This window comes from Xyrauchen texanus, chromosome 47 (assembly GCF_025860055.1).
Source record: "Xyrauchen texanus isolate HMW12.3.18 chromosome 47, RBS_HiC_50CHRs, whole genome shotgun sequence".
NCBI classification, from domain to species: Eukaryota; Metazoa; Chordata; class Actinopteri; order Cypriniformes; family Catostomidae; genus Xyrauchen; species Xyrauchen texanus.
Genome location: NC_068322.1, coordinates 4,056,193 through 4,079,075, shown reverse-complemented (window position 1 = coordinate 4,079,075; position 22,883 = coordinate 4,056,193). Strand labels below are relative to the sequence as shown.

General features: G+C 38.5%; 1 protein-coding gene across 12 annotated transcripts in view; it reads right to left on the bottom strand.

Moving 5' to 3' along the window:
* The window catches only part of LOC127638991 (diacylglycerol kinase iota-like), a 55,022-nt gene that overhangs the window by 17,191 nt on the left and 14,948 nt on the right, over positions 1–22,883 (bottom strand). For 3 of the 12 annotated variants that reach the window (XM_052120776.1, XM_052120783.1, XM_052120782.1), the window contains exons 2-11: positions 10,522–10,630; positions 9,468–9,563; positions 6,752–6,826; positions 6,609–6,665; positions 6,399–6,521; positions 3,944–4,012; positions 3,726–3,842; positions 2,683–2,757; positions 2,342–2,437; positions 1,433–1,515 (exon numbers count right to left, since the gene is read on the bottom strand). In XM_052120776.1, coding sequence (XP_051976736.1) covers positions 1,433–1,515; positions 2,342–2,437; positions 2,683–2,757; positions 3,726–3,842; positions 3,944–4,012; positions 6,399–6,521; positions 6,609–6,665; positions 6,752–6,826; positions 9,468–9,563; positions 10,522–10,630 — 900 coding nt within the window. The remainder of the gene's footprint in view (positions 1–1,432; positions 1,516–2,341; positions 2,438–2,682; positions 2,758–3,725; positions 3,843–3,943; positions 4,013–6,398; positions 6,522–6,608; positions 6,666–6,751; positions 6,827–9,467; positions 9,564–10,521; positions 10,631–22,883) is intronic. The other 9 variants (XM_052120778.1, XM_052120786.1, XM_052120784.1 and 6 more) reach the window with 5 other exon arrangements.

Sequence of the window (22,883 nt, the reverse complement as noted above, 5' to 3'; positions counted from 1 at the left end):
AACATCAACTCATAGTTTCTGCCACATGTATAACTAGGGTGGCCAGACATCCCGTTTTTCCCGGGACAGTCCTGTATTCAAGCACTTTTTCTAGTGTCACGACTTATTCTGAAAATATAGGGTTTTGTCCCGTATTTCCCCTCTCCTAAAATGTCTCTATCGCCTATGCGGCATTCTCAGTCACGTGAGTATTCAAATCAAAGGTAGCCAAGGATACGGCTTGTAAAACCAATAAAATCACACCGTGTTATTTGAAGTACATGATTGGATTAAACTATCCAATCACAATCCCCTGTCAATAGACATCCGGTTAGTGAACTGATTGAAGAGTCAGTTTGAAAGAGCACACAGATGAAATTGCGGCTGGAAAAATGTCAAGGAGGTGTGCATGTACATTTAGTGAGGATCTTCAAAAAGAGTTTACATTTCTAAAAGAGGAGTCACAGACAGAGCCAAGAGCGATTTTAATGTGAAGCAAAGTTCAGAATCTGGCAAGGTGCACACAAGTGAAGGACCTTTTGCTTATCATTCTATTGTGCACGGCTCAGTTTGAGTGACGAAACCATGCTCTTTGATGAGTGGGCTTGCGCGAAAAACATTGTCACTCGTCACATCACTGAGTGGAACATGAACAAGACGGCCATGTCTGAGAGATGGACAGACGTTTTTCATGAGCTGGAGAGCAAGACCATCAACTTCGGAGTCTTAGCCAAGGTCGTGGAGTTTGTTTTATGCCTGCCTGGACATCTGCATCTATGGAGCGTGTGTTCTCATTAATGAATGCAGCATGGGCACCGGATAATTCTCGACTAATTGTAACAGTGATGAAGGCAATGCTTTTCGTACATCTTAATTTTGGACTGGACTGCTCAACATTTTACGATAAACTCTTGAAAGACAAGTGCACACTGAGAAAAATTGCTGCCAAGTACAAGTTACTTCTGAAAAAAAGTCTTGCTTCATTTCTTTGCAGATTGCAGAATCTAATGCAATGACATGTCCAAGTGTGACTTGAGTATCCTAATACATTTTGGAGCGGCTGTATATGTGTGCTTGAATCTAAGTGTGTGTGTTGGTCTTATGGTTTAATAGAGGGAGTTTAATTCCAGATCTGTCAGACAGCTCAACAGAAAGCCCCCCAGCCACCCAGCTGTCTGCCCACCCATCTTAATACTCTCTCTCTCTCTCTCTCTCTCTGTCAGAGCATCTGTGCTGTTTGTTCTGTGCTGCCTCACACCTCAATTAGGAGGCACACTGAGGAACTGTGGGAAGAGAAGCTTCTAGAACACTTAACTCCCTCATTGAAAGCAGCACTGAGATCAAAATACTACATAATTAATGTGTTATTGACAAACAAATGTTGGGTTAAGCCACATTACAGTAAGAGAGGGAGAGGGAGAAGAAAACTGAAATAAGAGAGACAGATACTCACGCTTCTCTCGGTCCACCCTGAGACAGATCAAACACCTGCCGAGGGTTCAAAATCCACATGAACATCTGTAGCAGCTTAGTCCCCTAAGACACAGAGCAGATGATCAGACAGACAGACAGAGCAATCAAACGACAGAACGAACGATAGATAGAGATAGATAGATCCACAGAACAACAGAATGACAGAGATAGATAGAATGACAGAACCATAGATAAATAGACAGAAAGACAGATAGATAGAAAGATAAACAGAACTACAGAAAGACAGACAGACACACAGACAGATAGAAAGATAGACAGAATGGCAGATAGAATGACAGACATACAGATTGACAGACAGACAGATAGATAGATACAGTAGATAGATAAACCAGAGACAGACAGATAGATAAACAGAATGACAGGAAGAAGGACAGACACACAGACAGACAGAATGATAGATAGAACAACAAATAGACAGACAGAAAGAACAAGAAAAAGACAGACAGACAGACAGGAAGGACAGACACAGACAGACAGAAAGAATGATAGAATGATAGATAGTACAACAAATAGACAGACAGACAGACAGATAAATAAATACAGTAGATAGATGATAGATAGATAAAACAGAGACAGACAGATAGATAAACAGAATGACAGGAATAAGGACAGACACAGACAGACAGACAGACAGATAGATAAAACAGAGACAGACAGATAGATAAACAGAATGACAGGAAGAAGGACAGACACAGACAGACAGACAGACAGACAGAATGATAGATAGAACAACAAATAGACAGACAGAACGATAGATAGAAAAAGAAATAGACAGACAGACAGACAGAACGAACGATAGATAGAAAAAGAAATAGACAGACAGAGAGATCGACATACAGACAAATAGACAGACAGATTGACAGATTACCTGGTTTCCTCCACTCTTGGGGTTGACAAACACCAGCACTGGTTTCATCAGTGGGGAGGGCAGTGGCTTCAACATGAATGGGCGCCATTTTGATTCCTGCAGGAGTGACTTCATTAGACACAATATTCAGATGAATACACAAATACACAGCACTGCAGTAAGCTGTGGGGACAGATGATCACTGAGCAGGAGTTAAGGGAAGACATGCCCTCAGAAAAGATAAGATACAAGCTAACCAAACTCTTTATCTTATTTGGCAACTAGTTTTATTTTTTCATTGTGTGTCTGAGGTAAAGATTTAACCACAGTCTTGTCAGAGGACAAGAAACAGAGCTACTCACATCTGTGCCCTTTTTGCTGGTTCTTCTTTTGAACGACGTCCGCTTTTTCCTTCGAGTAGAGTTTTTAATTGAGCTCTGAGAGACAGGAGAAAGATGGTGACTAAGCCTTATAGAATATAAGGTTTATTTAGTTCATCATTTCACCCTCTTGTCGATTAAAACACAAGTTTTTGGGAATTTTTCATCAATGTTTTGAATTAAAAATTTTTAAGTGAACTATTTGTCTCAACCTCGGTCTGACAGCCCCTCCTTTCTGTTATCTGTGAATATGTTTGTGTCTGTCTTGTGTTTGAGCGCATGGCTCTGGTGTTTTCTGTCTGCCATGCACTGCTTGTTTACTCCTGCCATGCCTCCTCTTTTAGTCCTTGTCATGTTAATTGTCCGCACCTGTCCATATGTATGTTCCTCTATATATTGTGCCCTCTTTCCTCTTCTGTTTGTCTATTTGTTTTGTTAGCAATTTTGTTTGTTCTTGTTCCTGTCCCAGTCTTGTTCCTGTCCCTGGTCGGTCCAAGTTATTTGTCTTTATTCTAGTTTACTTTTTCTCTCCCCTGTGAGTTGTGTTGCATGTTTGTTTCATGTTGTTTAAATTAAAGTTATTTTATTTTTCACTCATTCCTGCGCTTGGGTCCTTCTTCCTGCTAAGCATACCGTGACAGTCTGGCTACAAGCAAGCGACTTCCCTTTTTATAACTCCTGAATTGAAAGTGACAGTAGCGTGCCACAATTCAAAAACCTGCCCCATCCTTCAAACCAAAAAAAGCTATGACTTTTGGGCCTAAATTATATGATGGGTCGGTTTTTGATCATTCAATTCACTTATAGCTGTTAATGGAACAGTACAAAACATGATGCAAAAAGCTTGTATATTGGAGCTACATATAAAAATAGACAAGTATTACATGAAAAAGACTGTTACTGATATAATATCTTGTAATGATGTTGTTGGCAACAAAAACATATTTAGGCCAAAGCTGAGAAGCATGATAAAAACTCCAGAAAAGCATTACACTAAACCCAGACACTCTCTGAGGTGGACAAACCTGCGGTTTCTTGACTTTGATGATCCAGGAAGGAGGGATGATGACCCCGGCGTGAGCTCCCAGCGAACACGGCTCCTCGATCTGATGCAGCATGAAGCACGTCACCTTGTTGTGGAACTTCGATGGAGAGTTGGACAAACAAACATTACATACATTGTATTGTGCACTACATAAAGCAGAGATAGAGATGCAGTGTGCTAAACAGATATGATACTCACTGCCTGCTTGCACCAGGAACAACTGATGGCAACAATTTCCTTACTGTAGAAGAACTTCTGTGGAAAACTCTACAAAAGATAGAGAAAAATAGCATAAACATACTAGATATTCACATTTACTGAAGGTGTTGTGGGTGGTAGACAAGGTATTGCTGTGTGGTTGCTAAAACATTCTGAGTGGGTTTTAGTGCATTTTTGCATCAGTTTTGCATGTTTTTTTAAATTGTTACCTATGTAAATATGTGCTTAGCAGAAGTCTTTGAATGTTGTGCAGCGTCTCACTGCTTTTCAGTGTCTCACGCAGTCGGCAGTGTTTTTAGATGAAAAAACGTATATAGAACTTTAAATGTTAAAACGTGTTTTGGTAAGATCGTTAAATGTTAAAGTTTAATTGTTGGGGTTAGGGGTTTGTTTATTTCCGCCACCCGAAAGGCCAAAGTATACTTTGGTTTTCCACACACTGCTACGTCTTGCATATAGTACGCCTGACGCAATGTGTCATCAGCATAGTATGCATGTACTGTCCTTGTATGCATGTATGCACCAACATGTCCATATGTGGACCTGATCAAAAGAGTATAATTTAAAAGGCAAGAGCACTCTTCTATGCACAACATGTAATTGCAAATGGAAAAAACAAAGTACACCCTAACCTTTTTTTTAATTATTTTATCCCCTTTTCTCCCAATTTGGAATGCCCAATTCCCACTACTTAGTAGATCCTCGTGGTGGAGTGGTTACTCACCTCAATCCGGGTGGCGGAGGACAAGTCTCAGTTGTCTGGGAAGTCTCTGCATCTGAGACACTCAATTTGCACATCTTATCTCGTGACTCGCTGTGCATGACACCGCAGAGGCTCACAGCATGTGGAGGCTCATGGTACTCTCCGCAATCCATGCACAACTCACCACGTGCCCCACTGAGAGTGAGAACCCCTAATCGCAACCACGAGGCGGTTACCCCATGTGACACTACCCTCCCTAGAAACCGGGCCAATTTGGTTGCTTAGGAGACCCTGGATTCGAGCTCGCAACTTCAGGGGTGGTAGTCGGTGTCAATGCTCGCTGAGCTAACCAGGCCCCAAGGTACACCCTAACCTTAAATAATAGTAACCCTGATTGCACACGCACATCATCCTGAAGTCTATTTGATGAGTGTGTTAACATCTGGAAGAAATCATTTTTAGATTGTTTGCTCATCTGCAATATGTCATTAGGATGTTTGCTCTAAGATGTTAATAGACTTTCAGCACATGTCTTTGAGACATTTATGATTCATTGTGCACTCTTCATTTTAGAATCACACTTGACCTATTACTCAATAAAAGAGTAATTTTTTATTGTTATGAAAGAAATCTAATAACTGTAACTTGTGCAAAAAGCTGAAATTGGGAGGGGGGGGGGTGGTGGGGGGGTGGTATTACACCATTCATTTTCATATAAAAATAAGCATTTTATGTTATCTGCACATAAAAACCTTAAAAATAGTAAAATATGTCATGCATTGGGGGTCTCTGGTGACATCTGATGGAATAAAAATAACAATTACATGAAATGACAACTATGCTCTGTAGATGGCTTCAGTGCTCCATGCACTGTCTGATCTCAATAAGCCACTGTTGTAACAAACTTCATTTCTAGATATTATCACAAGTTTTGCATTAGATATATTTTTATACATTATAAAACATTTTGTCAATTATTTGTCAAATTGAAGAATTCTTTTAAACTACTTGTGTTGAAGTGTCAGATTTTGCAATGATGCTCCAATTTGCTGTCAAACCTAACCACGCTGCCACACTCAACTGATTGTGCTACAAAGACAATACTGAATAATTATTTTGCTACCTGACATTTATTTCAAACATCAGAATTCTTGCATAAACTCTGTCACACAGGGGTCAGACTCAGACTTCTACCTGAGTGGTTGTTTGGTGTATATATAGACAGGTTTGTCTACACTTGACAAATGCCCTCATCAGTAAACATAAAAGCTCTTAAATGGGTCAGATGATGTTGATCTTCAAATCTAGTGATGTGCACATGTTTGCGTGATGGTAAGGTTTAGGTTTAGTGGTAGAGTTTGGATATAGAAAATATCATTAGCCTGTTATGAAATCAATGGAAGTCAATGAGAGATCAATAATATAGTCAAACAATCCTGCATGTGTGTGTGTGTATGTGTGTGCGTGCGTGTTTTCTGCATTGTGGATGTTTCATAGTCTCATCCCTTCATTTATGTGTGGTTGTGTTCTGCATTGTATCTGATTGATTGATTTTTATTTGACAAATAATTAATTTGTTTCTGTATTTTAGTATTTCCCATTAATTTCCTATGGCGAGTCAATTTGAACCAGAACAACAAAAGTGATGTCTAAAATATAATACCAAAAACACATGCAACTCAAAGTCTCATTGGCTAGTAACATAATGTTATGTTTTAAAGTGTGACGTACTTTGCCGCAATGACGACACTTCCCCTCCTGCCGCCGTCGGTGAACCCAGTGATGTCGCAATACATTCTGCTGTCGCAAACAGACACAACGGGTCACATGTAAATGTGCCAACAAGGGTTCATTCTGCCATAGCACACAGAGCGCCATAAGTATACATCAAAACAACAACATGATGCATTATGTAAAATCGTTTAATGATGGAGCACTCACATCTCTAAAGCATCGTGAGCCGCCTTCTCTAAAGGTGGGTTTGCAGCGGAAGTTGATCTGTGATGGAGAGAGAATGACAGAGAGAGACTGATGTTTTTGCAACAATCTATTATTTATATTTATAATTTCTACCCTCTGCTCACCTTGTCAAGCTCCTCAATACAGGCAGTATGGACGACGATCTTACAGGCTGCACACTTCCTCCGGGGAGCAGACTTCTTAAAGAGAATCAAACAGCACACAACACACAACAATGAGAAAATGGCATTTAGCCTGAGCAAACACCAATGAGTCTCACGATTCAATTGTAAAAGAAATATATTCTCAGTTTGCTCTCATCTTTCAGCTGTAAAAAGCTTGTTTCCTCTGAGGCGAGAACAGATTTTACCAACTTGCTTGAAGTGGCTATAATAGAGTTGCCATGGCTCTTGAAAACATTATCTTTAACAAAAGCCTCAGACGGAACGAGAGCATTAAGTCGTTTTTGTACCTGCTGTACATCCTCATCCTGCAGCCAATGCCTTTCAAAGCAACGGCCGCACATTGTGAAAGCAACTGTCAAAGCTGAAACGCTCTAATGACACTTCCCTTCAGCTAGACCTACAAATACCATGACTGACTTTTCTATTTTCTGCCATTCTGGTTATGTGTAAAAACATTTTCAAGGGGTCGTTCCCACCAAATGCATTTTTAAATCTGATCCATTTTTGAATTGTTTTTCTATGTAAACATTTGCTAGATGGACATCTTAAATCGTTGCGCCGCATCTCACACAGAAACGCTGCACTTTTTAAAATGCTGTGACAAGTTAGAAAGAACTTCAACATATAAAAACAAATCTTGAGACACCTGCGTTCTGTTCAAGGCACTCCGTCTACCTTTTTTAGGCCCCGTCTACAGCAATACATTTTCCTTTGAAAACGCATATATTTTGCTATGTTTGCACACATTTTCCTCCACCGAAAATAGAGATTTTCTAAAACACTCTCCATTACAGCATACTTTGACATTCGGAATCTGAAAAAGGAGGTTTCAAACTTAAATGGATTAGTCTGGACGTAGACTTATGCCGAGTTTACACTACACGATTTTAAGCCGATTTTCGCTCTCCGACAGTTTTGTGGATATCGCCGACAAAACCCTGAAATCGTAGGCAAATCAGAGCTCGCTCCCATAAGCAACGATCAAAAAAGCTATTTGAGAGAAGTGCCGACGCGTCAACGATGCCATTGAGATATCTAGGATGTTAAATATGTGGACCAGTCTGCGACTACAAATCGTGCAATGTGAAATGTGTTTTGACTGAATACAACTGCAGCGTTGACCTACAGCCAATGAGAGAGCAAGAAACGGGGCACGGGAAGTTTCAGTGGGAGGAGTCCTGATGTACCTGCAACAGAACATCAATAGGCATGGCTGCGGTATCAAGAAAGTCTCACTGGACCGAAGAAATGGAGGAAAAATGAGTGGAACATTGGCACGAGCACCAGTGAATATTTTATGTTTCATCTGAACTCTACCACAGCCGGGTGGAGAAAGAGAAGAGTTGGAGAGAAATTGCCAATTCTCTTGGACAGTCAGGTAAGCAAATAGGTCGATTTTTCAGTAGGAGGTCATTTTTCATATTGTAACCAATAAAATATATGATTAAAGCCATACACATCATATTCTGAAATGCATAACATATGATCATGCTCTTTTTTCATATCTCATATCACTTCTTGCGTGTGTTCTGTTGTGAAACGTAATTTGGAGTCCAGGCAGAGTCGTCGGGGATTCGTCAATAGTGAAATGTTTTGTAATGTGTTCAACCCTGTCACCGATTCCTCATGTAATTTGAAAAAACTATCTGAATTCCATGACAAGAAGGATAGTTGTGTAATATGAACGGTACCACAATCCGACGTCTTTGAAAGTCATGTAGTGTGTAGGAGGCATTAGACGCAAGGCTGTGCTCGATGTGAACAGCTACTTAACCATTGTTTTTGTCTAGTTCTCCAATAAAAAGATCTAAACATCCTTAAAACAAAACACAAGATATTTCCCATTGGGATATCATTTTGCTTGTTTTTTCCCTCCGTAACCACATACTTTGGAAAATGAAAGATATTGCAAAACTGAAAAAACTGATTTTCATACTAATATGGATTAGTGTGGATCTGGACTTAATATATTATGCAAGTCGCCTCTCAAGTCAACATATCTTGTTTTAAAGGAATATTTCAGGTTCAACACAAGTTAGACAGTATTTGTGGCATAATGTCAATTACCAGAAAATCATTTAGACTCATCCCTCCTTTTCTTAAAAAGAAAAAGAGCAAAAATTGAGGTTACAGTGAGGCACTTACAATGGAAGTGAATGGGGTCAACTTTTGGAGCGTTTAATAGGAGAAATGTGAATCTTATAAACTTATAAAAGCACTTACATTAATTATTCTGTTAAAACTTGTTTATTAATCGAGCTAAGTTGTTTAAATCATTGAGATGTATAAATCATAGTTTTTACGGTTGTTTTAGGTTTTAGGGTTTGCGGCATTATGTCGCTATTGCAACATAGTTGCAAAATTGGATACAACACTTCACATAAAAGGAATTTTATAACACTACAATCATGTTTAACGTTTACAGATTGTCGCCATTGGCTTCCATAGGAAGTGCCTCAACTTTAACCCAGATTTTAGATTTTTTTTAAAGAAAAGGGGGGATGAGTTGAAATACATTTTTGTGGTAATCAATATTATGCTACAAATGCTGTCGATTAAGCCTAAAACTATTGAACCCATAATATTCCTTTAAGGATGTTCAGATATTTTTACTGAAAGACAAGAAATAAATAATTTTTTACAATGTTATACTCACTGCACTCTTGACCACGCACGTCTCCTCGCCCAGGTAACAGAGGTCCCCGGAGCAGTTTGTCTCCAGCCACAGGTGGTCTCCATTCACTGCGTTCTCCTACACATATGTGGGCATTGCGGGTAAATGCACAAGGGCGACAATATAGAAAATGTTTCACAATCAGTTGTGAATATATAGTATATATATAGCATCCAGGACCAGAACTATCCATTTTAAACAGCGCATCTCATATGTAAACAACAAGGTTGCTCTGTTTATCTTTAATTAGCACCGTATTGATACACGCACACAGACACACACACACACACACACACACACACACACACACACACACATAGCAGCTTTAGGAAGGAGCATTAAGGTTTGATGGCTGCGTTGGTCTCGTCAGGAAACAGCAGGGAAGGAAAGGCCAGCATAAGCACAGGAAGCACCCTGCTGGGCTACGCCCCCTCAGCAGTCTCCATCTGTACACACAGCACCTGGATTACTGAGTTTGTCTTTTGCCATGCCATTCGTCTTTGCGGGACCCGCCCACGTCAAGCAGGGTCCTAGAGCGTAAATGTGCTGAAACAAGCAAAACTAACATAGTCTGCTTCACACTACACAAGCTGCAACACGCACACTCTATATCTAGATTTTGAAGGAATAAGTCCTACATTACATGAGTGATGCTTGCCCGTACAAAACTCACAGCCAAAATGCTAGGGTGTTGTGGGTAGTTGCCAGAGAATTGATATGTGGTTGCTATGGTATGTGATATACAATATGATGCGAAAATGGATAATGATTAGTTATATCATACATTTTAGACATGATAAGAGTACAAAAAAGTACTTTAGTATTACCCCTTCTGTTTTTCGGCCTGGTATCCTGATAATACCATGCTTTTTAACAAAATCATGATGGTAATGCCACAATATTCTTTGAAGTACCTTGTAAATATCATGATGTATGTATATGGTAATCAAAAGTACCATGGTTTTACCATCTGATACGATGTCAACTACAGTATGCACAGTACTACGACAAATGAAGAACAGATAAGGGCACTTACACTCCAGTCCATGCTGGTGCGGAGCTCCTTGGCTGGTCCATTGCTCAGGTCAGGGAAAGGGTTCTGGGATGGGCCCAAATGCTGGAGGCCCGACCGTGAGATGGCTTTCCTGCAAAACAAAACAACCACAAATAACTTCCGCAAACTTAATAATGAGAAAATACTGAGAATTTAGCAGACATTCCTTAGGAGAAAAAACTAAAGAAAGAAATGAGACAGTTTTTGACATAGAGTTTGAGTATTGTGCTGTAAAATTGAGGAAAAATGTGGATAGCATAGCCCGGAAAATTGTATCTTTATTTTAGTTTTATTTTAGAATATATTGAAAATGTTGTCCTTTGATGGCAGACTTATCTTGGCAAATGTAAGCAAAGACTTCAGTACAAGTCTCCATTTAATCTCCATTTAATCTCACTGTTGTCTAGGAGAAACAACTGAGATACTTTCTTTTTTATTGACTATTGCTGTTACATGGACTAGTCATTGTGTAGCTAAACTGGGGACACACCAAAATACACACAACAGGAGACAGGCATCCACTATGTGCCAGTATCAAAATGATTCAAACCAATCTGTTGACCAGTCTGCTTGGTCAGGAAGTTCCCATCATTCCCTGTGTGCACAGAGCCTCTGTCTCATACTCCACAGTGTGTGTGTGTGTGTGTGTGTGTGTGTGTGTGTGTGTGTGTGTGTGTGTGTGTGTGTGTGTGTGTGTGTGGCTTGTATGAGTCACTATCATGTGATCACTTCCCCTGTCTCTCGTTCTTCCACAAAACAGTCTATCCTCCCATCCAAATATCAAAGACAGACAGACAGACAGATAAACTCATATATCCTCACAACTTGTGCCAACAAACAGACAGACACTGAGAAAATGTACATCTACACAAAAGGACTACCAATGAATACATTTTACTTACTGTTGTGTAAGTAAAATGAATGTGTAAACAAGTTCACATTAGTTTAATTTGCTTCTTATTCAAATTCTGGTAAAATGCACCTCTGGTACCGTTCTAAATGCATATTATAAGTGAACCGAACTATTGATCAACTTCATCTGAGATGCTGTTCTTGAGTAGCACTCAAATATTGCACACCGCTGTGAAGGATAAAAATGGCCGCGAGTGCAACACCAGCCTATGCTTGAGTTTGTGTCAAAAGAGCAGCACCACTAACACGCTGGCACTGCACATACTATATATTTACTTATTAAACTCAACCTTTTGTGCTTCACAGAGCTATCACACGTCTTCAAGTGGCTTAAATAAAATCAAATCCCATATGAACTACTTTAATGGTGTTTTTATGGTTCTTTTATGTCATTTTTGGAGCTTGACAGTAACGAATATGACTAACACACAGTATCGGATTTGGATCGGGCTCATTGGACCGATATCCAATCTGTCTAAAAGCTTCAGTATTGGAGCCGATACCGATCCAGGTATCGGATCGGTGCATGCCTACGACATACTGTCACAGCTTGCTAAAGACACACAAAACGGTCACAGCTGGATGTTAGCACAATTGCTAACATCTTTCAAAACAGATTTAGCAATTTTCCAAGTATAACCTGTAGCTTAATGGCTTTTTTTTCTTAATTCACAACATGTTTACTGATCGAAAAACTAGCATCCCCTGAAAAACATCAGCTTTTATCAATTTGAGAAAAATGTTCTAAGTATAGCAAATATGTAACGCTGGGCATTAGCGGTCAAACTTTTTCTACAGTATATTTACACAATGGTTCCTATTCAGTAATCAAACTATTACAAATGATTTTCAGCTATTTTCTGTGCTGTTCTGTCATTGAAAAAAATCATTATTTTATGGTATCGATGGTACATAGAGGTTTTTATTATTATTATTATTATTATTATTATTATACCAGCAACCATATCAATATTCCTCATTAGTTTCAAATAGTCCAATTTCATAACTGTTCATGAATTAAAATTTACAGCTTGTAATAAATTAGGTTGAACTGCTTTGTGAATTTAAAACTTTCACTTACTGTCGAGAAAAAATAAAAAGATTGCCCAGCCTTGTAATGTAGCAACAGTGTACCAAAATTCACCCAAAGACAGAATATACCTAAAAATCATATTTTTTTTTATAGCCAGTTACTTCCTAAAACCACATTCAAGCAGCAGGAAAAAATATATCAAAATCAATGCTTTGGTCTCAATTATTATTGAACATATGGTTGAAAATTATAATATCTCAATGTGAACATGTAGCATGTACACATTTCAAACCTCCAGCTGTTATTTGCATTCAAAAGTCTACGTTTTTGTGCATATTAAACTATGAAAGACATTTATGCATTAGGTATATGCCTTTATCCAAAGCAACTTACAATGCAATCAGCATGTATGCTCCCGGGGTATCAAACCCACAACCATGGCATGTTGCAAGCGCATCGCTCTACCAGTTACCACTACAGGAACATGTCATTCTCAACACCCAAACTACTCCCCCATAAACCTGATCTTCCTCCAAAGAACTGCGTATTTAACATATTCAACACACAGTGCCATATGGCCATCCCTTTTGAAGCGAAGGTTGAAAGTGACCCCTCGCTTGATGTATAATTTTACACACACTCACAACACAAGCAATGAACTGTAGGCAGGGGGGTGAGAGGAACAACGGGGGAGGAAATGGTGGGCCGCACACCTGACACCCTGCTGAAAGTTTCAAATCCTCATCTAAAATTATCCCGTTCAGAGAGAATAGAAGCGAGAGTCCAGTTACGTGTCCTATTGTAAAGCGAACCGGGGCTGCAGGATCAAGCACCTTTACCCTCCGAGCTAAAAATAGAGCCACAGGCAGATGACATGTGCGTTGGAAACATGCCATTGTGATGAAACACAGTGAAGGCCACGCACTCAACATCAAACATGCATTCACTTGCATACATACATTACACATACAATGAAAGTAAATAGTGAAAAAAACATTTTGCCTAACATTTACTTTTGTTTTCCACGAGATAAAAAAGTCATACATGTTTACAACAAAATGAAGGTGAGTAAATAATGACAACATTTAAATTTTGGGGTGAAAATTAAATCCCTTTAAATCCACAGGCTGATATAGTAACTGAGAAAGAATGCCATATGGCAAGCACTTTTAACATTTATTCCTTAAAGCTTACTATTATATATCTCTGTTTTACTAATACTTATTTTTTTGATACTAATAAGTATTCCAATAGCAACAAGTATCTTTTTCAATTTTAGCATGTATTCATTATACTAATTACTACATTAGATTAGGTCTCTTTAACTACTATATACTTAAGCATTTGATATAAAGTACTTATCATGCACATATGTATCGTGGCATTGCACTTACATTTAAAGTACCTGCATTTAATTATATTTGTAGTTACATTGTTAACCTTACCTCCAACCCTAAACCTAACCCAACCCTTATCCTTAAACCTAACTCTAACCCCTAACCCTAACCTGCTCCTAAATCTACCTGTACCTTAACCTCAGTAGTAGCAATTGTGATTCTTGTGAGAAGTTTGCAGAGCCGCATGTAGTTATACAGTAAATGCATTTTATTGTATGTATTTTAATGTTAGTACATAGTAGTTGAAGACACCTAACATAAAGTGTGACCTCTATAGTTACTGGTAACAAATTGCAACTATTCACTTCTGACAAGTAGGTATTCCAACAATGACAATTTATTTAATTATACTAGTAAGTATTCATTAGAAACTAATACATATTACACTAGTGACTAATATCTATTCCAGTTTTACCCATACTTATTTATTATATACTAGCTTTTATTTATTAGACACTAGAGTATATTACATTTGTTAGTAACTTTTATAATTTTACTAGTAAGAATTTTAATTGAACTATATAGTAGCCTTTCTAACTAATCAATACATTTGACAAGTAAAAAGCCAGTTGTAACTAGTGAGATTATATATATATATATATATATATATATATATATATATATATATATAGAAACAATTGGAATTAACAGAAGTGTCTTATAAAAACGCTAAGTACTAATAGTATTGAATAAATAAGTACTAGTAAACTGGAACAGTATACTGAAATAAGTACTAGTATCTAATGAACAGTTACTTGTAAAATTGAAAAAGATACTATCAGCAATTGAAATACTTACTAGTAAAACAAACATAAGTACTAGTAACATAAAAGTAGATACAAGTAAGTTTAAAGTAATAAATGTTAAAATGGCTTGCCATAACGTCAGCCCTCCATTTGCTCATTACGTATGTAGTCAGGTAAATGAGTAATGTATTACTGCTTAATATTATTCCATTGCATTAGCCAACACAATCAATGATGTTCACTGTTCAAAGATGTCATATAATCAGTTCTGGGTAAATACAGTGTCATTCTGTGGACAGCAGCAGAACATTTACTAGAAAGTAATCAACTGAGTGCATAGCACATGGGCAGAAGGGAACACAATTTGAGATAAAGGATATGCCACACACAGACCACAGCCAGTGGAAACAGACAGGATGAGCAATCAGCGAGACTGCTATAATGGAATTAGTTCTACGAAAACCAGCTTTGACAGTGGTCTGGCTTCACAGAGTCATTTCAGAATGATGATGATGATGTGCGCATGTGTGACATTCATAACCGGCCGGTATTAAAGTTGGAGTAAGCGATTCGTCAGAAAGACTGTTGATATTTGAACTCAACAGCCAAACAAACACACCCCTCCCTTCAGTGCTCCTTCAGAAGCTCCACCCCCCAAATTCATGCACGCACAATAGCGTTGTGTGGATCAGTCCGATCCACTTTGTTTATTTTCCCATTTACAGAGCCAGGGCTGTGTACAAACACCGGATCAGCGCACACACAGAACGGACAGCTAGCAGACCGTTAACAGATTTTTATGGAATTTGTGTTTTGGACTAAAATGTCTTACTTCACCTTTAATTTGCCATGTGTTTGTTAGTTCCTGTTTATCTGAAAAGCAAACATAGAGAGATGGACAGAGGGTTTACATGTGTGAACACTCCCCCTTCCTCCCCCAACAACCTGTGATAATATAATTCCTCCTGTGTTGTCACGGCAACAGTCCAACTCACACCACTAATAGTGTATTTAAGCCTTAAATCTTGTTGTTAGCATCATAATCTCAGTCCCAGCTCTTAATGTCTCAGGCCAATTAGGTTTTGTAATTGTGTGTGGGTTCAAAACTCCCTCCACACTTTATGTCAGGTGTCAACCCACGTACACAGCTATGATATAATCTCATCTGTCTCCGCACCACCCACACTTACAGATCTCAATACGACAAGCAGTAACTGTTCTGCCTCGAGTTTAGTTGTTTTGTGAGTTGAAGTGAAATGTAGCAACACCTGGTCCAGAATCAGCTAATTTATTGTCAACCTAGACTGAAAAGAAATGTGTTGGAGACAGGAGTTGGTATTGGGAATGATATCATGATATGATATACATTGCAATATACTGTATTTGTCCCAAGAGGGAATGAATCTGCAGGATCAGTTTCAAATGTTTGTGACCACATTAAGGCCATATCCACACTAAAATGGTATTTCCCCCACTTTCAAATTTTTGAAAAAACTCTCCATTGCTGCATACTTTGGAAAATGATGATATTAGGCAACTGAAAATGTTTTCAAACAAAAACGTATTAGTAGGGACTAAGTCTGAGAAATGGTGCTTTCAGAGTTTGTGCTTATTTAGATGACCTGCTTCTTAATCGGTTAAACAGTAGGAAAAATATCAATACAAGGAACTAAAGTGTCAATGCAATATGTTGAGAAAAAGAAAACTCGATTTTAGTGCTACTCAGACATCTCACTGACCTGAAGCCCAGAAGTCTGTGGTACCATGTCACTTTGCGTTTCCGCCCTTTCCTGCAAACTTGGTTCTCCTCAACACTTTTTGGCTGGCTCCTGATCATCCTTCCATTTCTCCTTTTCAGCCTGCATCCTCTGTTCCTAACAACCACCACACTTCCTACCTCTGCACCTACTTCTGGTCCATTTCCACCAGCAAGCTCGTCCAATGCAACGGTCAAAACTGGGCAAGTAGACTGATCTTTTCCACCGGTGCAAGGTAGGCTGACATCACTGTTACACATGGCTGCGTGCTAGAGCCCGAGCATGCCTAACACACCCAATCGTATGCGTTCCCGCTGCCACTGTGGAGCTGAGATCATCAGACTAACGGATAGCTGAGACCTGACGGATACCTGAGAACCCAGGGGCCTGTGCAGGTGTCAGATCCTGTCCTGTCACCAGAGACAGAAGTCAAGAATCACTTACAATAATCATTTCCATCGTTACCTCCAGAGAAACGAACCACAAGGTCAGCCCCTCGTCTAGCATTCTGAGCTATTTAAAGGACCATTATGTACCCCAGGTTGACCTACTGCAAGACAATCTATGGGCAACCTGTTACAAGGGGACACATTATCCAGGGATATGTCAGTCCAGTTGAGTATTTGACTGGCTCTCTGTTTAGCCCTGTTACTGTACAGGATGTGACATAATTTTGTGACATCAAGGTGTGATGATGCAAAGCTTTTTTGTGAATACAGTAGTCTGAATATGTAAGGGCTAATGTCATGGATTGATGGCGTGTGGTAGCAAGATCATTCTTGATTAAACTAGTGCTTGTAAAAGAGAGTAAAATGTGTGCAACATCACAATAAGCAGCAGTTTTCTTAATAATGCTATAATGACAAGCTGAGAGGGAATTTACCCTGTCTACATATTGTCACCGATAATGTCAACCAATTAATGCAAAGAAAACGTTCTGGAAGCAATTCTTGGAGGAGTCACTGATGACTCTCTTTTTCTCATTATCTCTCCAACTGGTTCACTCAATCTCTTGTAGCGCTCTAACTGGGTCAGTGTGCTTGTTACGATTCTGTTCGCCCTCAAGGCTCAAGGTGAGCATGCGCTGAAGGACAGCTTCTCCGAGGCCTACCATTCCCAGCCTCCTCTAGGCTACTTGCACTCATTTATGCAGTTGGTTATGGTGCCTTGTTGCTTTTTCAGAAAGATATTTATTGTGAGATGAAGTCTGAATTAACTATTATATTTATTTATTTGTTATTCTAGGCGACAAGGTACAATTTTTGGAAGACGCTTTTATCCAAAGCGACAGTCAATTCAGTTAAGACATTTTATAAGTTCGAGTGTGCCCTAAGAATTGAACCCACGACCTTGGCATAGTTAATGCCATGCTCTTCCAGTTGAGCTTAAAGAACAGTGCTCCAATCCACAAAATCATTCTTCCTCTCTTCATTCTCATCAGAGTAGGATGTCCTTGACTCACACCTCATTCCTCCCTTTAGTTCGAGAGATAAAGATCTGAGACTCAGCACTGTGGTGAAGAAATGCAAGCGAGAGGAAGATGTGCCAGAGGTAATAATTGTAACAACATCAACGGGAACGTCGAGCTCCCACGAGACACCCAGCCCAAGAGAAAACTAAGGCAGATCGATGATTAGCACTAATTCAATTTTCTTGCTCTAATCTGAAGCCAGCAGTTTCCTGATAACAACATACAGTACAGAACAACACAGTAGAGCATCAAGTGGCAATGCACAATGTTCCAGATAAGACATTAACAGCACTTTTTAGGACACGTCTTGTTATCTGTTAATCATGTTACTGTAGCAGGAAGCAATTCAATTGTTTAGCCATAAAGATAATTATGGGGATAGTATGCCCAACAATTTATATTCTGGCATCACTTGGATATGTGAAACCTGACTTTCTTTCTTCTGTGAATCACAAAAAGAGGTTCACCATTCACTTTCATTGTATGGGGAAAAAATGCAATGAAAGTGAATGGTGACTGAGACTAACATGCAGCCTAATATCTCCGTCTGCTCTGGCTGTTTACTCTGTCCCAAGGCAAGGATGTAATACTGCACTTACAATAAAATGTTTCCTGGATAAATGTGTGGTCCAAGTGTTAGTCATTCAGTTTGAGTGAGTTCCCTCAGGTCAGGGTTATTCTGTATGTGTACATGGTAGGGATGTTATGACTGTGTTAATATGTGAGCTAGATGGATACACTTTTCTCTCTCAGTTGCCCCTGAACTCTGTCACTCCAACCTGACCCACACCCACTGGCAATGGCAGGAAAGCCACACACACACACACTAACACACAAACACATGCAAACTCAGTACATACATCACAAATGTGACTGGATCACGAGGAAGAATTAAAATGAAGTGGTAGGTGGATATATCCGTGGGCAGGTCCAATTAAATATGTTGGGGAATTTCAATGGAAAGCCAGTGTTCAAACTTCCGTCTAGATCTATTGATATAAAAAAAACAGTACCATGGCTCTGGTCTAAAGCCTAGTGAACAGCCTTGCAGTATAGTGCCTACATAGGTAGCCTTCTAACTGAAATGGGGCCTCAGAAGTTACTGAAAGAGCACCTCTACGTAGGCAGCAACGTATGTCATACAAATAGTGCTATTTACAAGAAGAGCACAGGAGACTCGACTTAGAATGTTGCTAAGAAAATGACACGATAATCTAATAAACGTAAAAATACATTGTACACAAAGATATTATGTAAATAGTAAATTTTTTATTAGATAGAACACATATTTGTGTAGCCATAAGCATGCTGGCAGATATTAACAACCCATTCCTGACATTAACAAGCAAAAAAAATTTTATGATATCGGTACTGGACATTTGTATTGGTAACAATGTAACTATTGATATAAAAAGTATCACTGTAAGAAGCACAGATGATATGTGTATTTGTAATTTCAACTAGTCAGAAATAGGAGTGAATTAATTCTACTCGTGAAAATGCAGTTCCATTCTTTTGGATATCAAGAATGGGTATTTCCACGAGTAATGATGTCATTTTTAATATCAAGAACAAATGTTTTACTAGTGCAAGCAAAGCAAAATTAGTGATAACAAGAATTTTTGCTTTTAGTAATTCCATAGACATTATTCATAGCAGCGACATCTTTATTTTTGACAGGAATGACTAGACATTGAGGGATAGACATACAGTTGTGGAAAATCAGATGGGATCTAGAAACTTTACACAGCTTTATACTCTGCGTGCCATTGAAGAGATGGTGAGTCTATCCCTCACAGCCTCGTTTTCATAACCGTTAAAAATCAGGAATTAGCATTTTTTTGCTAGTAGTAATGCTGCTTTCACGTCATGTCTAAATTACCGTAGTTATGAAATGGCAACTCAGAGGTTCTATTTGGAGCTGTTCACATCCAGGGACCTCTGAATTTATTCGTTTCTATGACAACACTCATAATGCAAAAAACTGCTTAATGTAAACAGCAAAATGTTTATCATTACATATATTCATAAATTCACTTCCATATGTTGTTACAAAAACTCTCCATTATATTGCTGATATCAAGAATTAGCATTTTTGCTAGTAGTAATTCGACTGCTGATATCAAGAATTTGCATTTTCACTAGTAGTAATTCCATTGCTGATATCAAAAATTAGCATTTCGCTAGTAGTAATTTCATTGCTGATATCAAGAATTAGCATTTTCGCTAGTACTAATTTCATTGCTGATATCAAGAATTAGCATTTTTGCTAGTAGTAATGCTGATATCAAGAATTAGCATTTTCGCTAGTAGTAATTCCATTGCTGATATCAAGAATTAGCATTTTTGCTAGTAGTAATTCCATTGCTGATATCAAGAATTAGCATTTTCGCTAGTAGTAATTTCATTGATGACATTAAGAAGTAGCCTTTTAACTAGTAACAACTGAATTGTAGATAGCTATCATTCAATTCAACCTATATGGCATTTTCGTTTTGCTAAATGCTAACAGAGCATCAACATGGGCTTGTGCACTTTATGTCGCTTCTATGAAAGGTTTTTTCTTGTATTTTACCAACACTGAATGTGTGTCAGCAACAAGAGCTATAAACAATTCTCTGAGCAGTTGGAGTATTGTGTATTCTGTAGGCCTATGTATCAAGTGTGTAACAGAACTCCCATCCTGTGTTCAGGCAGGAAGCTTGGGCTTTTCCCTCTTCAACTCCCTAAACAACAGCCCTCATATATTTATATCCATCACCACCCTGCCTCACACAGCAACACACACTTTCCCTCCTCTAATGACTCTCATCCCTCACTTGTCCCCTCTCCAAATCATCATTCTGTCCATCCTGTCTCTCTCTCTCTCTTCGCTCCTCTGCCGTCACTCATGTGTGAGAGGAACACTTGTGTTTACATTACCTCATGGCAATGTGACAGTCTGTTTCTCAGCCCTTTTCTCTTCCCTTTCCTTTTTCTCTACAAATATGAAGGAAAAACAGAGTGATGGTGAAATCTGCAGGGCAAATGTCTAGCCTAAAGTCAAAACTGATGTATACAAATGATGTTTGACTCAAAGTTAAATGAACTACCAGCCTGATGCTCTCAAAATTTAAGGTTCTAATTAAAACATAAAACTAAAGTTTTACACCTGATACCATCGGAGGGTTAGTTAATGTAAGAATGAAAATTCTGTCATCATTCATTCACCCTTCATTCCAAACCCGTATGATTTTCTTTATCCATGTAAAACAAATGCGCATGTGTATGAACATATTCAAAAATTGCTTCTTTTTTACTTTCATTGAATGAGGGTAATTGACAAATATATATATTGTAATTTTTATTTTTTTTTATTTTTTTTTAATGGTCTAAAGTGTAGTGAAGTAAAGCGTTTTTAGACAAAAATGTCAAAAAAAAAATCTTCAATCTTTGAATTTTTTACTGATTTCTAAAATAATAATGATAAACTATTCACACAAATAATTTTTTTCAAGAATTTCAGATTTAAATGAGAATTTAAATGTAATAAGATTTTTTGTCTCTGTGCAGTTAAATCAAATTTTTTACTTGAAGTACCAGAAAAAATCTTAAAATAATTTTTTTTGTGTGAATTGCATTTTTTATGTATTTTTAAACAACTTAAATAACGAGTGTCATGTCACTGACCCATGAAACAGAGCAACATAAACATTCTTCAAAAAATCTCTTTTTGTATTCAGCAGGAAATAGAAAGTTTGAATTATTGAAAACAGTGTGAAAAATGTGACAGAATTCACTGCATTTATTTATTTTCTCTATTTATCTTCTCGTGTGTGCCTGTTATTTTTCTCTCTCATTCTATTACTTTGCATTCCCTTCTCTCTTTCTCTCTCATTTTACTTCTCAGCGTCAAACTTCAGCGTCTCCCAGTAGACCAGCGGCTGAGGGCCACGTTCACCTTGTCCTTCAGCACATGTGAGGGAGCAAAGTCTCTCTCTTCACCTCCACCCCTCTGTCCTACATTCAATTCCCTCTGTCTCATCTCTGTCAGCGGGCTCAGGGACTGTGGGCGGTTTGGCTTTGCATAGTGCCGTTCATATATATCCAAGAGGACAATCGCCTCTCGCACTGTTCATTTCATTCTCTCTGGCATTCTGACACTTTCTCCTGTTAAAGATCCTGCGTAGCAACACCAGCTGTACAGCTTTCTGACACACATTTTACTTTCCTCTATCTTACTACAACACTCAAGAGAGCAGCACAGTTACATTTTTTTTACAATTCTCTAATCCAAAGTTAAGTACAAGCAATCATTCGTGATGCTGCCTTAGAAACCACCACTAATAATTTCTGCAGATAAATAGATTAATTATCCCTTAAAGTATAGCGTCTTTCATCAAAGAAACCCCTTGCGGGTAAATCGTATTGATGCTTGCTATTTATTAACATAGTAAATCACAGTAATTTTGCCTGTGATGCTGAGATACAATGCTGATAAAGTACTTTCAAGTCAAGTCAAGTCAAGTCAAGTGTTTTTTTTATTGTCGTTCAACCATATACAATTAGTACAGTACAAAGTCAAACGAGACAACGTTCCTCCAGGACCATGGTGCTACATAAAACAACATAGGACAAACAGAATCACATGAGACTACACAGACTAAATAACATACCTATATAAAGTGCACGTGCAAACGTGCAAAAAGTACGGGACAGTACAAAAATTAACAGGACAATAGACGCAGTGAGAGACAGTGCAGCGCTGACCAGTACACAGTAGTGCAAAAAGATGATAGTTTCTAAAAATGCCAAATGTAAACATAACATACTATGAGATAGTGTTCTATGCACATAGCAGTTATTGAGGTAGCAGCCAGGTATAAAGTGACAATAATTAAAGTGCAACTCAGGACATGTGTGTGTGTGTGTCAGTCCAGTCTCTCAGTATTAAGGAGTCTGATGGCTTGGGGAAAGAAGCTGTTACACAGTCTGGCCCGAATGCTTCAGTACTTCTTGCCAGACGGCAGGAGGGTGAAGAGTTTGTGT